Genomic DNA, 23,430 nt, shown 5'->3' with positions numbered 1-23,430 from the left:
AGCATGTGGTACTCGTGGAACGCCACATGTAACTGTTTAGTTATTCTATCAATCACATTAGTTTTTAATAGTAGAAATGGACGAAACTTTCAACAAAAAGGACCAATCTATTATTTGATCTAACGTACACAAATTAATCTATCTATTTTTTTTTAATAAAGGGGATAAAATGCAAACCCACCAATATGTAAATTTAGTCAATTCCTTGAGTTATTTGTCTACATTTACACTATAAGCATTAAAAGTTAATTTAATTGAGCATTACTATTGGTTCTAATGTTCCTCTCTATGACTACAATAACCGAATATGCTTAGAATTTCTCATACACAAAGCATATGCTATTTCATATTCTAATTACATTTTTTTCTAATAAAACCCATTTTTCATTTAACTTACCACTCAAAAAAAAAAAAAAATTGAAGTTTGGGAAGAGATTAAAGCAACAAATTGAGGAAACGTTCCCTACATGGCGAGATCAGTTTTTGTGTTACAAAGAGTTGAAGAAGCTCATTAAATTGATTTCTTCGGCTCTGCCCATGGCGGCAGAGCCGACCAAGTACGGGAAAGCAAAGGCGGAATTCGTGTATATGTTGAACAACGAGATCAACAAGTTTAATGTGTTTTTCATGGAACAAGAAGAGGATTTCATCATCGGCCACAAGGTAAAGCGTCTGTGATTCCGTATCTTGGTTAAATAGTATAAATTGTATTTTGGTCCCTTTTAAAAATGAAGAGTTCAATTTTAATCTTTTTAGTTTTAAAGTTAAGAATTATTCATTCAATTTAGACCATTTTAGAATGGATTTTTTTTAACGTTGCCTCTTCCTAAATTTTTTTAATTTCATTTTGGCCTCAATACAATTTTTTTTTTTTTACTTTGCCCCTTATATATATAATATGTATGTACATATATCATTGATGTAATTACAAGGCACGAATTGCGTGTATATTATCAACAAAGTAGATTACTTATGCAAATTGTATTAAATAATTTTAATTGAAAAGCTGTCCTTAACTTATTTTCTAAACATAATTAATTTTGAAATTTCGTATTGAATTATGTATGCATTTTGTGTCAAATTTCCACAATATTGATACTAAATTAAATGACCCAAAATTTAATAATAAGTAGTCAAAAGCTTGAATTTTAAAACGTGCTTTAATAATAAGTTTTAAAAAAAAATTATATTTTCATCACTCAACTTAAAAAGTTACAAAATAGTCCCTAAATTATTCGAAAATTTTTATTTAAATCATTGGGCTGTTAAGTATTTTTTAAAAAAACTTTGGCTAGCAAGCTTCAAGTGACGATTTGATGATCGGTACGGTGGATCAGTATCCATCAATGAATAGAAAAATATACCTTAAATCGAAGCCGACCTGACTGAGATCGAAGAAGAAAGTTGTTTGGATTTTGATTTGCAGATTCGTGACATTCAATGTTGTTTCATGAAAAAAATTGAATTGTAGAAGAGAAGGGGCAGGAGAACTTTTGATTGGTGCATATGATACAAACAGAGAAGACCATGTAGTAACGATTTTAACAGCCTAGTGACTTAAATAAAAATTTTTGAATAACTCAGTAATCATTTTATAACTTTTTGAAGTTGAGTGACCAAAATATAAATATACTAAATTTCAAAATGGCACATCAAACACAAGTACTTATGTAGAGAGTTTTCTTTTGAATACAAAGTAAGAATATCTATTAATATTTACTACCATTTTAATGCAAAATATGGATTCAGGAACTGCAACAGAGGATTAAGACAGTGATGGATAAATGGAGCTCCAATGGAAGTAGGACTGAGTACAATGATGAAATGGCCGAAATTAGAAATGACATTGTCGATTTTCATGGCGAAATGGTCCTCTTAGAGAATTACAGCAACATCAATTTCACAGGTACTTTTACTTTCAATACTAAAACAATTAGATGTGTCTATTTAGGCATGAAATACAAAACTCAATATGAATTTAAATCTGATTGTAATCCGAAATCAAATGAACTTAAATTCAAATTGATCTAAGCTTAAAAAAGTATGATTTAGAAATGATGCAAAATAACTCAAATAAATAAATTTGGAATGATCAAAATATGAGATGATCATAAAACTTGTTACGACTCAGCCCAAAAAACTCCAAAAAACTCAGTCCTCAAACTTTTGGGTGAATGTAAAGGAGTGGGAAGGCCTTCTACACCCAAAATGAATCTAGCTTTTTCTTTTACCTTCATCATGCTCAAACCTAAAAGACAAAACTATTGGAATTATCCAAATTTCAAATTAACCCAAATTCAAAATGTTTCTCACCCTAAAATGAATTGAATATAAATTTGACTCAAATCGAAATTATTAATATTTTTATAACTAGACTAGTGATCGAATCACTCATACCATTGGTTTTCAGTCTAATCGATTGGTCCAATTTGATTAAATAAATTTTAAAAAAAATTTAAAAATAAAAAAATATCGATTCAAATGATTTTTCAGCTCGATTCAACTGGTTCATACTAGTTTGCAAGTTAACTAGTGTAACCTCTTTCTCTGGAACAATGTATTTGCTGGTTCCCAATCCCATCGGTCCGATATCCAATTCAAACCACCTTGGACAGGGGTGAAGGGAGGAGGGAGGCAAGGGCATTGCCTTCCCTAAAATGAGAAATTATTGTTTTAGATCCTCAAAATTTATAAAATCTTAAGTTAATATGATAAAATTATAGCATGTCCCCCAAAATACTAGCATTTCGATTTAATCCTTTTGTAAACCAAAAAATATAATCAATATATGTGTAAAAATTACATTTTAACTCCTACAAAAACATATACTTTAATCTAGGCATCTCCTAAAAGAAATTTTGACTTCGCTCCTACTTTAGAACTCGAATTGACTCAACCCTAAACCAGTTAAACCAAAGCCCAATTTGCAGGTGTAATCACAATTAATATTTCTTAAATAATTAAGCATTTCCATTTGATTAACAATGGTTGGGAATTTGTAGGGTTGGCAAAGATATTGAAGAAATATGACAAGCGAACAGGTGGGTTATTACGGTTGCCCTTCATCCAAAAAGTGCTGAAGCAACCATTTTTCACGACCGATCTCGTTTCAAAGCTGGTTAAAGAATGCGAAAACATCATTGATGAAGTATTATTCCCCATTGAAGAAGATAAAGAAGAAACAAAGGAACAAAAAGGAGCAATAATGGTAGCAACAGAGCCAGTGAAAGGGATATTTAGAAACACAGTTGTAGCCCTATTAACCATGGAAGAAATAAGAAGAGTGAGCTCTACTAAAGACCATTTCTCTTTGCCTCCTCTTAACTTGCCCCACAGTCATCTCATTCACTCCTTCCAACTCAACTCACCAATCCCCATTCTTTGAGAAATTATGGATTTTGGGTTTTATTCGTAAATTGGTCCCTATATTATACCCTAATTTTTAGATTAGTCCTCATAGTTTTCTTGTTAGAAAGTGGTCATAAACTATTAATTGCATTTTACCCTCTCTACTAAAAAAATGGACAAATTAATCCATGTATGTTAGCTCAAAGAGTAAATTGGTCATTTTATTAAAATTTTTATTAATTTCTACTGTTAAAAGTTGGTCCTTGTACATCAGCATAAGGTACACGTGGCACGCCACGTCTATCTGTTTGGTTATTTTGTCAACTGCGCCAATTTTTAATTATACAAATAGATAAATTTTTTAACAAAAAAATCAATTTACTTTTTGATCTAATGATAGGGACCAAATTGCACTTTTTAAATAAAGGGAGCAAATGCAATATGGTCTATATGATATTATTACCCAATTTTGTCTCATTTTATCTAAAAAGTTTATGAAATCTTTTAAGAATGTGACGTGTAATGATTGACTGATATTTTGTTTTAGATAAATTAAGACAAAATTGATAGTTTATAGTCCACTTTTGACAAAAGAAAAAAACTAATAGAAAATTGAGATATAATTTAAGGGCCAATTTTTAGATAATACATTTTATTTTTACAAAAGAGATTGTAATATGAAAAAAAAAAAGAGTTAAAATTGATTTACATTAGGTTCAAAGATTGATGTTTGTGTTTGTAATTCATTTCGCTTGCCCATTTAATGTTTTGTAATATAATTACTTATACTAAAAGTATATTAAATTTTAATGTGATATTTTTTTATTATATGTGGCTCTTTTTGATACAATGTTTTACACATAGTCCTCCCTTACCTATAAATAGGAAGATAATGTGCTTTAGTACACTTAAACCCACGCCATTTTGTATTGATAACAATGCCCATACTAATCGAATTAATACTAAATCGTCAATTTTAATGTGATTTCTTTAATGTAATAGAATGCAAAAAAAAAAAAACATAAATATATCGATATGCTTATGATAATTAATCAAGGTTTTCTTCCATCAATTTTCTCTCTTTTAGGTTAATTGCCATAAACGTCCTCAACTATAGTTCGAATTTTAAATTAGTGTTTAAACTTTAAAACCTTCAAGTTTTCAACTTATTGGTATTATATTGATTAGGTTATTTTAACAGCGTAACTTTAGTTTAAATGTTAAATGATAGTTTAGATATAAAGTAGAGTATATTTAAAATGCATTATTTAAATTTTAAACACTATCTATATATTGCATGAACAATTTAGATTTAACGTATTTAATTTAAATTATTCATGCAATGTGTACCACACGTTTAAATTTTGATTCATATATATTAAAAAATCTTTTAAATTTAACCTCGTTTTTGTTTCAAGCTAGTGCTTAATTTATTCTACTATTAGTTTTATACATTTAGCTCATGTTTTCGGATTTGATCATTCTTGGTCCTTATACTTTTCAAATTTTAAAATTTTCGTCTTAACTTGAATGACAATCATTAAATTGATTAATTGATTTTTTTGTGAGTAATAAACTGAATAATAGTAAATAATTAAAATATATTATATTATTTTACACTCACTTCGTGAATGAAAAACTTTATATAAAAATATATTTATTTTATGTAGTGATTTTAATTGTTTTATTTAAAATGTTAAAATAAAAATACCATTATTGTTATAAAATAAAGAAAGATGGAGAGAATAAAGAATAAAGAAAATATAAAACAACAGAGAATGAAATTTATTGATCAAAAGGAATGATTACAATGTTTCATCAGAGTCTCTATTTATAGGGATAAGAAGTATAAAAGAAATAGAGATCTACTTCTAATAACTATTAGAATTTAAAGTATATCAAAACTTTATCTTTATCATGATGGACATCCACTTAATAAGATATTCATAACACTCTCCCTTGGATGTCCATTGGTTGCTAATGTGCCTCTTTAAAACCTTATTAGGAAAAACTCTATGGGATAAAAAACCTAATGAAGGAAAAAGAGTACACAATCTTCTATTATAAGCTGCCTCGTTAAAAACCTTTTCCAGGAAAACCGAATGGGACAAAACCTTGATTAAAGGAAAATAGTACAACTTGTTTTTAGACTCCCCCTGAGTGCAACGTTACATTACATCTTTGAGTCGACGCATTCCAATATTGTGTAGTAGTCTTTCAAATGTTGAAGTTGGCAATGTATTAGTAAAAGGATCTGCTAAATTCTCACTAGAACGAATTTGTTGAACATTTATATCACCTATTTTCTCAAGATCATGGGTAAAGAATAATTTTGGTGAAATATGTTTCATTTTGTCACATTTGATATAGCCACCCTTCAATTAAGCTATACATGCTGCATTATCTTCGTATAAGATAGTTGATATCTTTTCCTGTAAAGGCAAACTACATATCTTCTAGATATGTTGGGTTAATAACATTAGCCAAAAACACTCTTGACTTGCCTCATGCATTGCAATTATTTCTGCATGATTTGAAGAAGCAGCAGCTAATGTTTGCTTTGTTGAATGCCATGACATGGCAGTATCCCCACATGTAAATAAATATCCTGTTTGAGATCGACCTTTATGTGGATCTGTAAGTATCCAGCATAAGCATAGCCAATTAATAGGGATTTTGAATCATTTGAATAAAATAACCCCATATTAATAGTCCCTCTAAGATATCTAAATACATGTTTAATTCCATTCAAATGTCTACGTTTTGGAGAAGAACTGAATCTTGCTAACAATTTTACAGCGAAAGCTATATCAGGTATTGTGTTGTTTGCAAGACATATCAATGCCCCTATGGCACTTAAATATGGTACTTCAAGACCAAGAAACTCTTCACCATCCTTGTAAAGACAAAATTGATCTTTATTCACATTTAACAATCATCCAATCATCGGAGTACTTAATGGGTGTGCTTTATCCATGTAAAATTTCTTTAATATCTTTTCTGTATAAGCTAATTGATGAACATGAATTTCATCTTTTAAATGCTAGATTTGTAAGCCAAGACAAAACTTTGTTTTTCCAAGATCGTTTATCTCAAATTCTTTCTTTAAACAATTTACTGTATTTTAGAGCTCTTCAGGAGTTCCAATAATATTTAGATCATCAACATAAACACCAATTATCACAAAATTTGATCCCAACCTTTTTATAAAGACACATGGACAAATTGGATCGTTTTTGTAACCTTCTTTTAACAAGTATTCACTAAGACGATTGTACCACATACGTCCATATTGTTTTAATCCATATAAACTTTTCTTTAATCTTATCGAACAATTTTCCTGAGAAACTTTGTATCCTTCAGGGATCTTAAATCCTTCAGGGATTTTCATATAAATTTCACTATCAAGTGTGCCATACAAATAGGCTGTAACAACATCCATTAGATGCATGTCAAGTTTTTCACGTACTACCAGACTAATAAGATATCTAAACGTGATTGCATCCACCATAGGAGAATATGTCTCTTCATAATCAATGCGAACCTTTGTGAAAATCCTTGTGCTACAAGCCGTGCTTTATATCTTACGGCTTCATTTTTTTCATTTCATTTTTTCACAAATACCCATTTATATCCTATCGGCTTTACACCTTTAGGTGTTTGGACTATAGGTTCAAAAACCTTATGTTTAGAAAGTGAATTTAATTCTGCTTGAATTGCATCTTTCCATTTTGGCCAATCTTTTCTATTTCTACATTCATCAATAGATTTAAGCTCAAGATCATCATTTCTTTTTCTACTTCAATAGCAATATTATATGCAAAATTATTGTCAACAACTATATTTTTCCGGTTCCATCTTTTCCCCGAAGTAATATAACTTATTGAGATCTTTATGTTATCATCATTTTCAGGTACTTGAATCCCTTCTGGGGTTTTATGATTATAATTAATTATATTTTTGGCCTCTTCTTGGGAATTTGTCTCCATAATATAATCACCTTGAGTATTTGCTCATTTCTTTTTATGAGGAACTTTACCTTTGGAACTAACCGGTTTTCCATGCTTCAAGCATGGATTACTTTCTTTTGTACTAACAGTTTGCCCTATTGGAATATCAATTCGTATTGGAGCATTTTCAGCTGGTCTGTAAGATTTTGTAATTCTTTTTAGGTTAGTAAATGAATCTGGCAGTTGATTAGCGATGTTTTGCAAATTTATGATCCTTTGAACTTCTTTTTCACATTGATTTGTACGAGGATCTAATTGAGATAATAATGATCCATTCCATGTAATTTCTTTTATCAGTTGTATTTTCTCTCTCCCTAATGTTGGGAATATTGTTTCATTAAAGTGACAATCAACAAATCATGTAATAAATAAATCTCTAATTAATGGTTCAACATACTTAATTATAGAAGGAGATTCATAACCAACATATATTCCCAACCTCCTCTGAGAACCCATATTTGTTCATTGTGGTGGAGCAATTGGAACATATACTGCACATCCAAAAATTCTAAGATAGGAAATATTTGGCTCCTGACCAAAAGCCAATTGCAATAGGGAGTATTTATTATAACTTGTTGGCCTGATGCGCATAAGTGCTACTACATTCAAAATAGCATATCCCCAAGCTGTAATAGGGAGTTTTGTTCTCATAAGTAATGGCCTAGCTATTAGTTGGAGGCATTTGATAAACAATTCAGCTAAACTATTTTGTGTGTGAACATGAGCTACAGGATGTTTAACTTTTATCCCAATTGACATGCAATAATCATTGAAAGCTTGAGATGTAAACTCACCAACATTAACAAGACGGATAGTTTTTATTGCATAATCTGGAAATTGTGCTCTTAATCGAATTATTTGCGCAAGTAGTCTTGCAAACGCTAGGTTGCGAGTCGATAATAAACATACATGTGATCATCTACTAAATGCATTTATTAATACGATAAAATATCTAAATGGTCCACATGGTGGATGAATAGGCCCACATATATCACCTTCAATACGTTCTAGAAATGCAGGAGATTCAATCTCAACTTTAGCTGGTGATGGTCTAATAATCAGGTTACCTTGAGAACAAGCATCACAAGAGAAATCTTTGAACTTAAGAATCTTCTGGTTCTTTAATAGGAGCCCAATTGAATTCTCAATTATTTTTGCGCTTCATAATAGATCCGGGATGGCCTAACCTGTCATGCCAAATAGTAAAAGTATGTGGTTCTACAAACTTCTGGTTTGTAGTAACGTGTGCCTCAATTGCACTAATATGTGTATAATATAAACCTGATGAAAAAGAAGGTAGTCTTTCCAAAACACATTTCTTTCCATATTCAACATTTGTAATATATAAATATTCAATATTTTTCTCATTCATAGTCTCAATATGATATCCATTCATATGGATATCTTTAAAACTCAATAAATTTCTTTGAGACTTAGTGGAAAATAAAGCATCATCAATGACAAATTTTGTACCTTTAGGTAATAATAAAATTGCTCTTCCGGAGCCTTCAATAAGTTTCGAACTACCCGAGATTGTATTAATATGAGCATCACTTATTGTTAAATGAGAAAAATATTTTTTCTCTTTGAGTATCGTATGTGTTGTAGCACTATCAGCAAGACATATGTCTCCATTGATTTTGGATCCAACAAATTTTGTTGATCATTCATATTCTTCAAAAAAATAAATAAATATAACATTAGAAACGTTGTAAATATTTATTGAATATGTATAACTTGCAAAATAAATAAATAAACATACTTTTTTTAATCAAGAAAATGAACATATTTAAAATAAAATAATAACACCAACTTATTCCTTATGCAAGAAAACGAAACATACTTAAAAAAATAAAAAATACTAAAATAACACCAACTCTTCTAATGATTCTCAAAGAAATCTGTCACATCAATGTGAGTGATATCATTAAGCCCATGAATTACACCACCCTCCTTTTTTGTCTCCATTTCATCATTTTTAGATATAAAATTTGTCTCAATATTATTTTTCTTCCTTTTAATAGATGCTTGATAAAGTTTCACTAAATGTTCAGGTGTACAACAGGTATGTGCCCAATGTCACCTCATACCACATCAGTAACATAAATTCTCAATAACCTTTGAAGGATTATTTTGACCACTTCTTTCTTGTCCTTCATTGCTATTCTTTTTCTGGTGGTTAGAAATGCCACTATTATGAACACCATGATAGCGATTACTAGTACGTCCTCGACCACGTCCCCTACTACGTCCACGACCACGACCACGATCATGACCTTTATATTTTTCATCTCCATATTTACTGTGTACTGCAGCATTCACTTCAAGGAGTGGTGCAATACCAGTGGGATGAATTCCATGATTTTTCATCAACAACTCATTATTTTGTTCAGCCACTAAAAGGCATGAAATCAATTTAGAATATTTTTTAAAACCTTTTTCACGGTATTGCTGTTGCAGGAGCACATTAGTAGCATGAAAGGTTGAAAAGGTTTTCTCTAACAAATCCTTATCAGTTATGTTCTCCACACATAATTTTAGTTGAGAACTAATTTTGAAAAGTTCTAAATTGCATTCACTTACAGTCTTAAAATCTTGCAGCCGTAAGTGCATCCAATCATAACGAGCTTTAGGGAGGATCACCTTTTTATGATGGTCAAATCTTTCTTTCAAATTTTTCCACAACTCATGAGGGTCTTTCACAGTGAGATATTCCACTTTTAATCCTTCATGTAGATGATGACGAATGAAAATCATTGCTTTTGCCTTGTCTTGATTAGATGCTTCTTTATTTTCTACTATAGTATTCCCTAAACCTTTAGCATCTAGGTGAATTTTAGCATCTAAAACCCATGACAAATAATTTTTGCCTGAGATGTCTAGGGCGGCAAATTAAAGTTTGGCAAGATTTGACATTATAATCACTAAAAAAAACACTAAAAGATATTAGTAAAATAATAGTAATCATATTATTTGTCAAATGTAATTATAATAAAGTATTTAAGAAAAAAAAGGAAATAACATAAAATAATTTGCGATATAAAATTTAGGATTACCTTAAGTCGATAGAGAAATTAAATTCGATTCATCCCAAGAACTTTAAGCAAATCACTGCACAAGTTTGAACCCCTCTTTTTTTCGTCAATTTTTTTTTAGGTAGCCAATCAACCAATTTGAATGCTAAGTGAGAAAAATAATGAAAGTAATTCAACGGGGGATTAGGAAAGAATATAAAGCAATTGAGGTATGGGTTTTCAAATAAAAAATAAGAACGAGGTGGGTTTAGAAAAATAAATTGAGAATCGTGTTGATAAGATGTTATAAAATAAAGAAAGATGGAGAGAATAAAGAAAAAAGAAAATATGAAAGCAACAGAGAATGAAATTTATTGATCAAAAGGAATGATTACAATGCTTCATCAGAGTCTCTATTTATAGGGATAAGAAGTATAAAAGAAATTGAGATCTAATTCTAATAACTATTAAAATTTAAAGTATATCAAAACTTTATCTTTATCCCGATGGACATCTACTTAATAAGATATTTATAATAGTTATAATAATAATTATTACTTTTGTTTAATACTTGACATAACTCAATTAAATGTTTTATAGTAGTATTGATAGACAATATATGTAAAACGGTTAATATAATTTTGTTTCATAAACTTGATAAATAAGTTCACTTTGGTACATATACTCTCTTTTTTTTTTGTTTATTTTGGCATCTAATTTGGATTTTTTGTAAAAATGCGAAGTATCACTTTAAGATTATGCCACGACATCATTTGAAAATTAAAATATATATGTTTAAGTTTTGGATGATGATGTGGCACAAACTCAAAGTGCTATAATGAAATTTTATGAAACTAAATTGAGAGACCAAAATGGAAAAACCTACCAAATTCAAGTATCAAAGTGGAAAAAAAATATAGGACAAACTATATCCAAGGTCACTAAACTATTTATAAGTTTACTTTTTGGTCATTTAACTTCAAAAAATTACAAATTATCACTTAACTATTCGAAAGTTTTCAATTAAGTCACTAAACTATTAGAAAGTTTCTATTCAAATTATTGGATTGTTAAGATTTTTTTTTCTTTTTTTCTTTTTAAATTTGGTTGGCTAGTTCCAAGCGACGATTTTGGGTACAATGAATCAATACCCATCAACAAGTAAAAGAACATACCTTAGATCCAAATCTATCTAACGGTCAATATCAGAGACCGAAGATGAAAACTATTTGGATTTTGGTTTGCATATTTGTGATGTTCAAAGTTGTTTAATGAAAAAAATGCATAATTGCAAAAAACAAATCCCTCAACTTATGGAGGCTTTTAGATATATGCCCCTAACCTTTTTTTCTTTTCTAATTTTGGCCCTCAATGTAACGGATTTTTCAGACATCAACCTAGTTAAAACGGTAACAATCAGTTGACTGTTAGTCAACAGCTAGTAAAAAAAATTGGTCTATGTGGTGTTCTAGTTGACTGATGACATGGAAAACATTTAAATGATAACACTAATGTGGAAAAAAAAGTAAAAAAAATTAATAAACATAAAACAAAAAAAAACCTAAATCCCTCAAATCATCTCAAACCCCTAAATTTAAAAACTTTTTTTCAGAAATTCTAAAATCTCCAACTCGTCAAATTCCCCAAATCATGAAATCCCTAAATCCATAACATCTAAAATCTTCATTGAATCCCCAAAATCTCGAGCAATCTCCTTTTTGAATCATTGATTAAGGGATTTTTCTACATCCTTAATCTTTTAGAACCAAATCTTGAAATCCCTTAGACCCAAATCGTGAAATCCTTAATCTTTTTAGAAATTTTTATTTTTCTTCCTTGTCTGAAATCATGGATTCCCATAGTTCGAATAGTCAATCTAGAGGTTGGGTAACGTATGGTTTGAAGAAAAAAATCATCATATGCAAATATTGTTACTTCATCGAAGAGGCAGTATGTCTACAATAGACTAGCAGTAAAATGTCACTGCAATAAATTAGCTCCAAAAGAGACTTCATAGAGTGATTTAAATCCGGGGAGGACATTTTTATGGTTGTTCAGGTTTTTGAGTAAGTGAAGATTTTTTATTTGAAATTGAGCTTGAGCTCAACTTTGATGATTTCATAAATCTCATAAATTTTTTTTGTTTTCAATTTGGCTGAATTGAGGTTTGTTTGTAGGACGGTGGCTATGATTTCTTCGAGTGGTATGATAGGAAAATGTGTGACCGTGCGACTGAGTTACTGTGTCAATTACGTAACAGTGAACAAAATCTTTTGAAGGATAATTTTGTACTTAGAAAGAATGTTATGGATTTGGTTTCATTTGATGGTAACCACCATGGTGATAGTAGTGCTATTAACATTAAGGTTAAAGGAGGTAGATGATAAACCATAAAAGTAACATATTTTAATCCCATGCTTGGCATGTTTTTGGATGATTTATTATATAATTTAGTGAATTTGATGCTCCTAATCCTTTAATTTTATGTTTCTATACTTAGGAGAGCCTAAGAAAGCAAAAAGAGCAGAAAACGAGCCAAAATTGGACAAAACGAGCTATTTTCAAGAACCACACAGCCTGGGCATTCCCACACAGGCTGAGCACATGCCCATGTGAGCCACACAGGCTGGCAACACACCCATGTGCCAGCCTGTGTCGATTTCGAACCCTGCTTCCCTAACACGCGAAAAAAGTTAATTTTTAAGGTTTCTAAGCATTCTAAAGTTTATAAATACACACTAGAAGAGGACCTAGGGGAGCACACAGAGAAGAACAAAGAAATTACTCGAAGAACGCTATCGGAATCAACTCAGAAGCAAGATCTCCTTCAAGATTAAAGATCTGCAGTCAACTTCTCTAGAAGTTTTTGGGTTTCTTTATGTTTTGTTGTTTTCCTAATTTTGAGATGTTTTCCTCCCAAAGTATGAACTAAATTCCCTAGATACTTAGGAAAGATGAAACCTATGATGGATCTTGTTATTTAATTTCTGAATTACATAATAAATACTTGATTTCTTGATATCAATTATGTGTACTTATTCTGTGTTTTAATGTTTTCAGGATATTAATTCATGATTGATGTGCTTATTTTAGTGGAGCAAAAGTCTCTGTTTAAGAGTAGATCTGGCATAATTGAGTGAAGTTGCATGCAATCCTAGAAAGAGAATGACATAATCTACTGGATTAGAGTCAAATCTAATAGGGGAATCCATTGATCGAGTTAATATGATAATAGGGGTTTTAATTAGAAAGAGATTTCCATTAATCAATCTAGAGTTGGTTATTTTTACTCTCGAAAGAGATATTAATATAATTTAGGGTTTTTTACGGATCAAGGCAATTGAATAAATCGTTTAATTCAGATTCAGAATAATAAGTGAAGTCTAGGTAGATTCTTTACTGGGTATTGTCTCTCTCATTGGTTCATTCGAATATTTTCTTACTTAATTCTCTATTGTGTCTTAATAATTAGTTTAGATAAATTAAAAACAACCTTTTCAATTTATAGGCTAGATAATAAAAAGATAGTAATTACTAGTACTTTTAGTCCTCGTGGATACAATATTCCTGAATCACCATAACTATACTACTATTTATAGGTGCGCTTGCCTTTGTCGTGATTTTAGTTAGTTTAGTGAATCATCATCAAGTTTTTTACGCCGTTGCCGGGGTCTAAGATATTAGGAACACTAGATTTTTATTTTTTATTTTTATTTTGATTGCATTTTGTTTTTGTTTTTAGTTTAATTTTGTTTTCTAATTTTTCTTTTGTTTGTTTTTTGCAGGTTCTTTTAGTTTATGACTAGAAGAAACCCATCAAGACCTCTCGTATTTAACAGTGAGATCGAAAGTACAGCTTGTAAAAACTGTAGAGAAGCGAGGCAGAGTTGACAAAGTACAGTGGAAGAGCAAGAGGAAATCATTAATATTACTGAGGAGATGGCTGAAAATCAGAATAATCAGCTACGTCCTGTGGTTACAACAAATCCTGCTCCTCGTACTATGTACGATTATGCCAAGCCCACTCTGACTGGGGCTGAATCAAGTATTGTTAGACCTGCTATTGCTGCAAATAATTTTAAACTGAAACCTAACACTATTCAAATGATTCAACAATTCGTTTTGTAATATCCTGATTTTGGGCCTAGTCGGAATAGTGGTTTCGTGACCACAAAATCCGAGATATAAATAATTATTTTATGATTATTTTAAGGTCTATGATATGATTGCATGATTGTGTGAAAATTTCGTGAAGAAATTTTATGCATAAAGTGCTTAATTTGAAATTTGGGACTAAATTGAATAAATTGCAAAACTTGTGTTCTAGAAGTATTTTGCATAAAATTGAATTAGATTATTAATTAGAGGTCCTTAAAGAGTAATTTTACCAATTTCTAAGTCTATGGACAAAAAAATTGGACATGGATGGAATTTTTGGAAAGTTTAGTAGTAAGGGCATTTTGGTCATTTAGGGTAAAATGAATTAAAATACAAAATTAAAAGCCAATTTTGCTCATCTTCAACCCCATGGCCGAATATAGCAAGGAGAAACCATGGCTAGGGTTTTCAAGCTTCCAAGCTCGATTGTAAGTCCGTTCTAGCCTCGTTTTAATGATTTTTACGTTTTGGAGTCCCGTAGCTCGATTTAGCTTATGCTAGCAATAATTTAACCTAGGGTTTATATTTGGAAAAATACGCATAGGTGAAATTTGTGTATTTTGGTGTTTTATGATAGAATATGAGGTTTTAAATTATGTTAGACAACTTGTGCTACTCGGTTTTAAGTGAAAACGAGCAAAAGGGCTTAATCGGTAAAAATACCTAATAGTCATAAGTACATGTTAGAGTGAGAATTTGATGTTTCCATAGAAGGAAAAATGATCAGCATGTCATAAAACATAAGAAAATAGGCTGAATTTTAATTTACGAGCTTTGGGGCAAAAGTGTAAATATGCAAAAGTTTAGGGAAAAATTGTAATTTTTTCAAAATATGATTTTGGGTCAATTTGAATAATGTGAGTCCTAATTAGACTATATTTTAAATGATAGAGCAAGGAAACTTGAAATTGGGCTAAAATGGGGAAAATACCAAGTTGTGGACGAAATGGTAAAATAGCCATTTTAGCATACGAGGTAAGTTCATATGTAAATGTTGGTAACATAGTTATTATTTTAAATGTTTTAATGTTTTTAAATGATATGATAATTATTATGAAATATTATACTTGTGATAATTGTTTGATAATATGTCAAATTATGTGATATACTTGGAAAATGTGAAATACTACCGAGTATCAGTATCGGCATTCCGTAGAAGATGGTTGAGACACATGATTGGGAGAAAGGTCCGTTGAACCTCGTGAATGGATTAGGATACAAGTGACATGTCACTGGGATATTTGGGCATCCGAACTCATTGAGTTGAGTCCGAGTTCACTTATGGATGCGAATGTCCGAACTCGTTGAGTTGAGTCCGAGTTCGTGAGATGTAACTAGGCATCCGAACTCGTTGAGTTGAGTCCGAGTTCACTTATGGATGCGAACGCCCGAGCTCGTTGAGTTGAGTCCGAGTTCGCTTATGGGCGGGTTACATGATTGCTTGATTGAATATGTGGCACTTATGTGCAAGTTATCCATGTATCCGAATTATATTCCAATGTGTTCAACGGGTAAAGTTCTACTCAAATGGAGGAATACTCAAGATGAAAGGGACGTATTGGTAAGTGTTGTGAAATGGATACTTTGAACAGGTATGTACTTAACCCTCGGGTTGAAAACTCAATATAACAACAATATGGTAAGATGATAAATGAAAAGGTGATATGAATGTCTTGGTGATGATTATGCAAATGATGTTTTATGTTTGCTTATATGGTTATGTTACTTGCTATTTGCATGTGAGCTTACTAAGCATTTATGCTTACTCCTCCTTTTCATTCCTTGTAGTGTTGACAAGCCAGCTCGGAAATCGGAAACGGTCGGAGGCACGCCACACTATCCGTATACCATCTTGGCATAATGGCTTGTATATTTTGAGTATGGCATGTATAGCATTATAATCATTTTGTATATATGGTCTTATGATATGGTTATTGAGTAGTATGGAAATAGAAATTCTTGGTAATGATTAGCCATTGGAATGGCTAATCATGATCATATTGGTATTATGTATGTCAAATTGCTAGCTAATCCATGGAAACCATGAAATAGGTAAAATTTACCATAAAATAGATTCAGACAGCAGCAGTGACGTGAGTTTGAAAAATCACTAAAAATAGTAGAAATGGAATTAAATAATGAATAAGTTATGGAATCGAAGCTTGATGAGTCTATTTTCATATGGAATAAGCGAAACAGGTATATGAGCTATATTTTATGAGATGTTTAAATTTTTGTGAAACAGGGCCAGAGCGATTTCTGGATCCCTGTTATGACTTTGGAAATTCACCATAAATTTTACAAAGATAATTAGAAGTCACTATTTATATGTACAGATTCCTTATTGAGTCTAGTTTTATTAGAGATAAACGGCATAGTCATTGAAGGTCTGTATAGGGAGATATCTGATTCGTAATACACAGAGGTCAGAGTAGTTGAACCCTGAAACAGGGAGACTTTAACTAATAAACTGTACTAATTGGCCCAACCAAAATTCTAGAAAAAATTAGTAGATATATATATGAGTCTAGTTTCAGGAAAAATTTATGGAATTGGATTTCGAGTTTCGTAACTCGAGATATGATTTTAAAGCGACTGTGATGCAGTTAGCCAGCTTGTCTGGAAATTTTAAAATGAATTGTATGAGCTGTTTAATTAATGAATTAAGTCCGTTAACACCTCGTGTTCGACTCCGGAAACGGTCTCGGGTACGGGATGTTACATTTAGTGGTATCAGAGCAGGTTTAGTCGGTTCTCGGACTAACCTAGCATGTGTAAAAGTTTAGCTATACATGCCAACGATGCGTGATAGTGTGATATCTTCCGACGCGTATGAGTACCGTCTTATTTAGACAGGGTACTCTCCAACCGAGCTGTGCCGACCATTTTCACAGTTATGTGAAGGTATTTGAGTAAAGTTATGATTATGATAAGTCTCGGTTCAGAAAAGTATGAATAAAGGTTTATGATACATATGTGATAATATGTGAGATGAAAGTTCATGTTGTAATAAATATTCATATTTGCTTAATGCTCATATGATGTAGTGTATGTGGCTTACTTGATAAGATGAACGGAATAAATAAAAAGTAGTAGAGGTATGAATAAAGGTCATAATATTATGATACGAATGAAAATGTCCTTGTCTTGATTGGATGTCGAATGTTGATGAATGTTAATGGTATATAATTTTTATGAGGTAAAGGATTATAATGAAATGAACTTATCTATGTTAAATTGTTGGACTGAATTATATGATTGTAATGATATGTACATGATGATGCACGAAATGAAAGTTGTGATTGTGATGCAAATATTTATGTTTGTTTGGCCTTATATAATGTCATGAGCATGAATTAATTTAATTAAATGAATGGATAAGTAAAGTGTCTAGAAAACATAGAATGTATGCATAAGTATATTGTCTAAATGGGACAATAGGAAAATTGGTGTAAGCCAACATGAATGAATGACATGATTTTGATGATGTTACTATGATGATGGAAGTTGTGTCATATGTGTATGTATAAGAAAGTCGAGTCAGAGGTCCTACAACCCCTCCCCCTTACCAAAGTGGTACTTATAATGGAATTTCATGAGATTTGTATTGAATAAGTTTCCTGTTGAAAACCCAAAGAGTTCAGTGATAGAATAATTATAAGTATGATCCGAGATTGAAAATGAGCTGATAAGTAAAGTCGAGCAGAAAGTATCGATTGATATAAAGATTATTGGAATTATGCCTTTGTCCCAGTTAGAGAAGGAATTCTCTTTGGTAAATCGAATTACTCAAGTGCAAGGTCGAGAAAAGTGTAAATCGAAATTTATTCGAATCGACATTCTTTAGTGAATGATTTAATATGAAATTTGTGACGGCAGAACTAGTTGGGGAAATGATATTTCAAATGTGAATTATCCGAGTGTAATAGATTATGACCGGACAGATTTAGCGATCTCTTTTGAGATGTTCTATGTGTTCACCCGTTCTCGTAAATATTTCTATGGCTATTGATCTTCGAAGAAATTCTTGTTATCTGGGAATGTCTTCTAATTTGGTGTTGGATGAAAGCATTGGTAGTCTGATTGGTTTATAATTTATATTGCTCTATTTCATCGGGTATTCTATTTCATTTCGTCGATAAGAATTGATGAGAGAATTCATATGATATTATGATTCTGTTTCTTCTACTTGATGCTTCATCTGATATATATGTATGGGAAGATATATTGATCTTGTTATATTTGATTTGAGTGGGATTAAATGATGTTTTCTTTTGGACTTTCTTTCTTTGAAGAATTATCGAGGTATTCTGTATTTTCTCTATGAATTTGGTTTTCGATTCTCCGGCATAGTATCGTATCTTGGGTTTCTTTATCCTGGATCTCTTTATTCTGGATTTCTTTATTCTGGGTTTCTCTGTCTTGGATTTCTTTATTCGGTTTTCTTGTTATCTTTGTTCCATAATTTGTCAATTACGACTCATGTTCGAAGTGGGTCCTGCAGCCCATGATAATCATGTCAAATATGACTATACTTCTAATTTGATCTTGGTAATGTGGTGATTTTAGTATTGGGATTTTTCTAATTTACGTGTAAGGATTTGACATCGATAAAGGCATAGGTGATAAAAGCGAGTTTTAGTCGGTATGGTAAATTATTTATTTGAAAGATTTCATGTGACAATTATGTCGGGATTATTTTCCCAAGTTTGATAATAGAATTTCATTTTGTACAGATCAAAGAGTAAATAGTTTGAACGAGAAGTCTATATTTATTAGAAAGAGTTGAATATTAGTTTAAGTCACTACGAATGATAAGGTTTCCATCTTGTGAAAGCTGAAAAGTTTATTACATGTTGACAGAGTTCGGATAGATGAGAATATTGGTAACCAAGCGTCCGAACTAGACTAGTCTACATTGAGCAAAGACTTCGACTTTCAAGAATGTATTGTTGTATGAATTGTGATGTGTTTCAAGACGGTGAGGTAATGTGATAGTTTAGAGCATCCGATGTTACATAAAATCGGAGTTGTTAAAGGGTTAAAGCCGAGCATTGGGATCTATCAAAATTATCCTTGTCAATGTTGATATTGGGATGGAAATGAGAAGGATTATTCTTGAGGCCATATCAGAATTATTTCTATGGCGGAAAAAGGAAAATTAGATGTATCCTATTGTTAAATGTTTGGCGAGATCTATAAATCACATCTGTATTGAATGAATTCCTACTCATCAGATTCATGGAATTTCAGGTCTCTTTGATTGTTGGATTTCTTGGAATTCCGGTCTCCATTAAATCAAGTTGAGATCCGGGTTTTATGTCATGATATCATGGGAAATTGAGAAGGGTTGAAAATTTAAGAACAGTTGAGAGTTGAGACTGTAAGCTTTTAGATCATATGAGAAATTGAAGAGATGTATTGAGGTACAGTCTAAGTGCAAGTTATTCAGCACCAAATATGAGATTAAAAGTGAAGACCACTTTTACGGTAAGATTTTGGGACGAAAATCCACGAAGGGGGAGAGTTGTAATATCCTGATTTTGGGCCTAGTCGGAATAGTGGTTTCGTGACCACAAAATCCGAGATATAAATAATTATTTTATGATTATTTTAAGGTCTATGATATGATTGCATGATTGTGTGAAAATTTCGTGAAGAAATTTTATGCATAAAGTGCTTAATTTGAAATTTGGGACTAAATTGAATAAATTGCAAAACTTGTGTTCTAGAAGTATTTTGCATAAAATTGAATTAGATTATTAATTAGAGGTCCTTAAAGAGTAATTTTACCAATTTCTAAGTCTATGGACAAAAAATTGGACATGGATGGAATTTTTGGAAAGTTTAGTAGTAAGGGCATTTTGGTCATTTAGGGGTAAAATGAATTAAAATACAAAATTAAAAGCCAATTTTGCTCATCTTCAACCCCATGGCCGAATATAGCAAGGAGAAACCATGGCTAGGGTTTTTCAAGCTTCCAAGCTCGATTGTAAGTCCGTTCTAGCCTCGTTTTTAATGATTTTTACGTTTTTGGAGTCCCGGTAGCTCGATTTAGCTTATGCTAGCAATAATTTAACCTAGGGTTTATATTTGGAAAAATACCCATAGGTGAAATTTGTGTATTTTGGTGTTTTATGATAGAATATGAGGTTTTAAATTATGTTAGACAACTTGTGCTACTCGGTTTTAAGTGAAAACGAGCAAAAGGGCTTAATCGGTAAAAATACCTAATAGTCATAAGTACATGTTAGAGTGAGAATTTGATGTTTCCATAGAAGGGAAAATGATCAGCATGTCATAAAACATAAGAAAATAGGCTGAATTTTAATTTACGAGCTTTGGGGCAAAAGTGTAAATATGCAAAAGTTTAGGGAAAAATTGTAATTTTTCAAAATATGATTTTGGGTCAATTTGAATAATGTGAGTCCTAATTAGACTATATTTTAAATGATAGAGCAAGGAAACTTGAAATTGGGCTAAAATGGGGAAAATACCAAGTTGTGGACGAAATGGTAAAATAGCCATTTTCGCATACGAGGTAAGTTCATATGTAAATGTTGGTAACATAGTTATTATTTTAAATGTTTTAATGTTTTTTAAATGATATGATAATTATTATGAAATATTATACTTGTGATAATTGTTTGATAATATGTCAAATTATGTGATATACTTGGAAAATGTGAAATACTACCGAGTATCGGTATCGGCATTCCGTAGAAGATGGTTGAGACACATGATTGGGAGAAAGGTCCCGTTGAACCTCAGGAATGGATTAGGATACAAGTGACATGTCACTGGGATATTTGGGCATCCGAACTCATTGAGTTGAGTCCGAGTTCACTTATGGATGCGAATGTCCGAACTCGTTGAGTTGAGTCCGAGTTCGTGAGATGTAACTAGGCATCCGAACTCGTTGAGTTGAGTTCGAGTTCACTTATGGATGCGAACGCCCGAGCTCGTTGAGTTGAGTCCGAGTTCGCTTATGGGCGGGTTACATGATTGCTTGATTGAATATGTGGCACTTATGTGCAAGTTATCCATGTATCCGAATTATATTCGATGTGTTCAACGGTAAAGTTCTACTCAAATGGAGGAATACTCAAGATGAAAGGGACGTATTGGTAAGTGTTGTGAAATGGATACTTTGAACAGGTATGTACTTAACCCTCGGGTTGAAAACTCAATATAACAACAATATGGTAAGATGATAAATGAAAAGGTGATATGAATGTCTTGGTGATGATTATGCAAATGATGTTTTATGTTTGCTTATATGGTTATGTTACTTGCTATTTGCATGTGAGCTTACTAAGCATTTATGCTTACTCCCTCCTTTTCATTCCTTGTAGTGTTGACAAGCCAGCTCGGAAATCGGAAACGGTCGGAGGCACGCTCACACTATCCGTATACCATCTTGGCATAATGGCTTGTATATTTTGAGTATGGCATGTATAGCATTATAATCATTTTGTATATATGGTCTTATGATATGGTTATTGAGTAGTATGGAAATAGAAATTCTTGGTAATGATTAGCCATTGGAATGGCTAATCATGATCATATTTGGTATTATGTATGTCAAATTGCTAGCTAATCCATGGAAACCATGAAATAGGTAAAATTTACCATAAAATAGATTCAGACAGCAGCAGTGACGTGAGTTTGAAAAATCACTAAAATAGTAGAAATGGAATTAAATAATGAATAAGTTATGGAATCGAAGCTTGATGAGTCTATTTTCATATGGAATAAGCGAAACAGGTATATGAGCTATATTTTATGAGATGTTTAAATTTTTGTGAAACAGGGCCAGAGCGATTTCTGGATCCCCTGTTATGACTTTGGAAATTCACCATAAATTTTACAAAGATAATTAGAAGTCACTATTTATATGTACAGATTCCTTATTGAGTCTAGTTTTATTAGAGATAAACGGCATAGTCATTGAAGGTCTGTATAGGGAGATATCTGATTCGTAATACACAGAGGTCAGAGTAGTTGAACCCTGAAACAGGGGAGACTTTAACTAATAAACTGTACTAATTGGCCCAACCAAAAATTCTAGAAAAAAATTAGTAGATATATATATGAGTCTAGTTTCAGGAAAAATTTACGAAATTGGATTTCGAGTTTCGTAACTCGAGATATGATTTTTAAAGCGACTGTGATGCAGTTAGCCAGCTTGTCTGGAAATTTTAAAATGAATTGTATGAGCTGTTTAATTAATGAATTAAGTCCGTTAACACCTCGTGTTCGACTCCGGAAACGGTCTCGGGTACGGGGTGTTACACGTTTAGTTCGATGGTTTGTAAGATGAAGATCCAAATACTCATTTGGCCAACTTTTTGGAATTCTGCGATACTTTTAAGATAAATGGCGTTTCTGACGATGCCATTCGCCTACAGTTGTTTCCCTTCTCATTAAGAAATAAGGCTAAACAGTGGTTGAATCCCTACCACGAGGTTCTATCACTACATGGGATCAAATGACCGAGAAATTACTATTAAAGTACTTTCCACAGGCTAAGATAGCCAAGCTGATGAGTGATATCTCTTCCTTCGTGCAAATGGATTTAGAGATTCTATATGGTGCATAGGAGAGGTATAAGGATTTATTGAGAAGATGCCCTCACCATGGGTTACCTTTGTGGCTACAAGTTCAAACTTTCTACAACGGTTTGAACCCCTCAACTAGGCAATTGATCGATGAAGCCACCGATGGGACTCTGAATAACAAAACACCTGAAGTGACTTATGAGTTTATAGAGGAGATGTCACTTAATAATTATTAGTGGCAAGTCATGAGAACAAAGCCGATGAAAGTAGCCGGTGTTTTTAACGTTGATACGGTCACCATGTTATCGAATCAGGTAGAAATTTTGAGTATGCAGGTAC

General features: G+C 31.8%; 2 protein-coding genes and 1 non-coding gene across 3 annotated transcripts; 1 reads left to right on the top strand and 2 right to left on the bottom strand.

Annotated features, from left to right (window-relative positions):
* The first annotated feature begins 329 nt into the window (after positions 1–329).
* Positions 330–3,603, top strand: LOC108477542 (SPX domain-containing protein 3-like). The gene is made up of 3 exons (XM_017780083.2): positions 330–663; positions 1,750–1,906; positions 3,003–3,603. Exons 1-3 carry the CDS (start codon positions 337–339, stop codon positions 3,383–3,385), a joined length of 867 nt encoding a protein of 288 aa, XP_017635572.2. The 5' UTR covers positions 330–336; the 3' UTR covers positions 3,386–3,603.
* Positions 3,604–9,452: 5,849 nt separating this feature from the next.
* On the bottom strand, positions 9,453–10,115 carry LOC108477543 (uncharacterized). Its single transcript, XM_017780084.1, has one exon. The coding sequence runs from the start codon at positions 10,113–10,115 to the stop codon at positions 9,453–9,455; it is 663 nt and encodes a 220-aa protein (XP_017635573.1).
* A 12,954-nt stretch (positions 10,116–23,069) lies between these two features.
* LOC128286024 (small nucleolar RNA R71) lies at positions 23,070–23,176 on the bottom strand. The gene has a single exon (XR_008276571.1). It is a non-coding gene; the product is annotated as a small nucleolar RNA R71 (small nucleolar RNA).
* Between the last annotated feature and the right edge of the window lie 254 nt (positions 23,177–23,430).

The sequence above is a fragment of the Gossypium arboreum genome, chromosome 12 (genome assembly GCF_025698485.1).
Source record: "Gossypium arboreum isolate Shixiya-1 chromosome 12, ASM2569848v2, whole genome shotgun sequence".
NCBI classification, from domain to species: domain Eukaryota; kingdom Viridiplantae; phylum Streptophyta; class Magnoliopsida; order Malvales; family Malvaceae; genus Gossypium; species Gossypium arboreum.
Note: the sequence above shows the minus strand (reverse complement) of the source record. Positions and strands in the feature narration are given on the sequence as shown.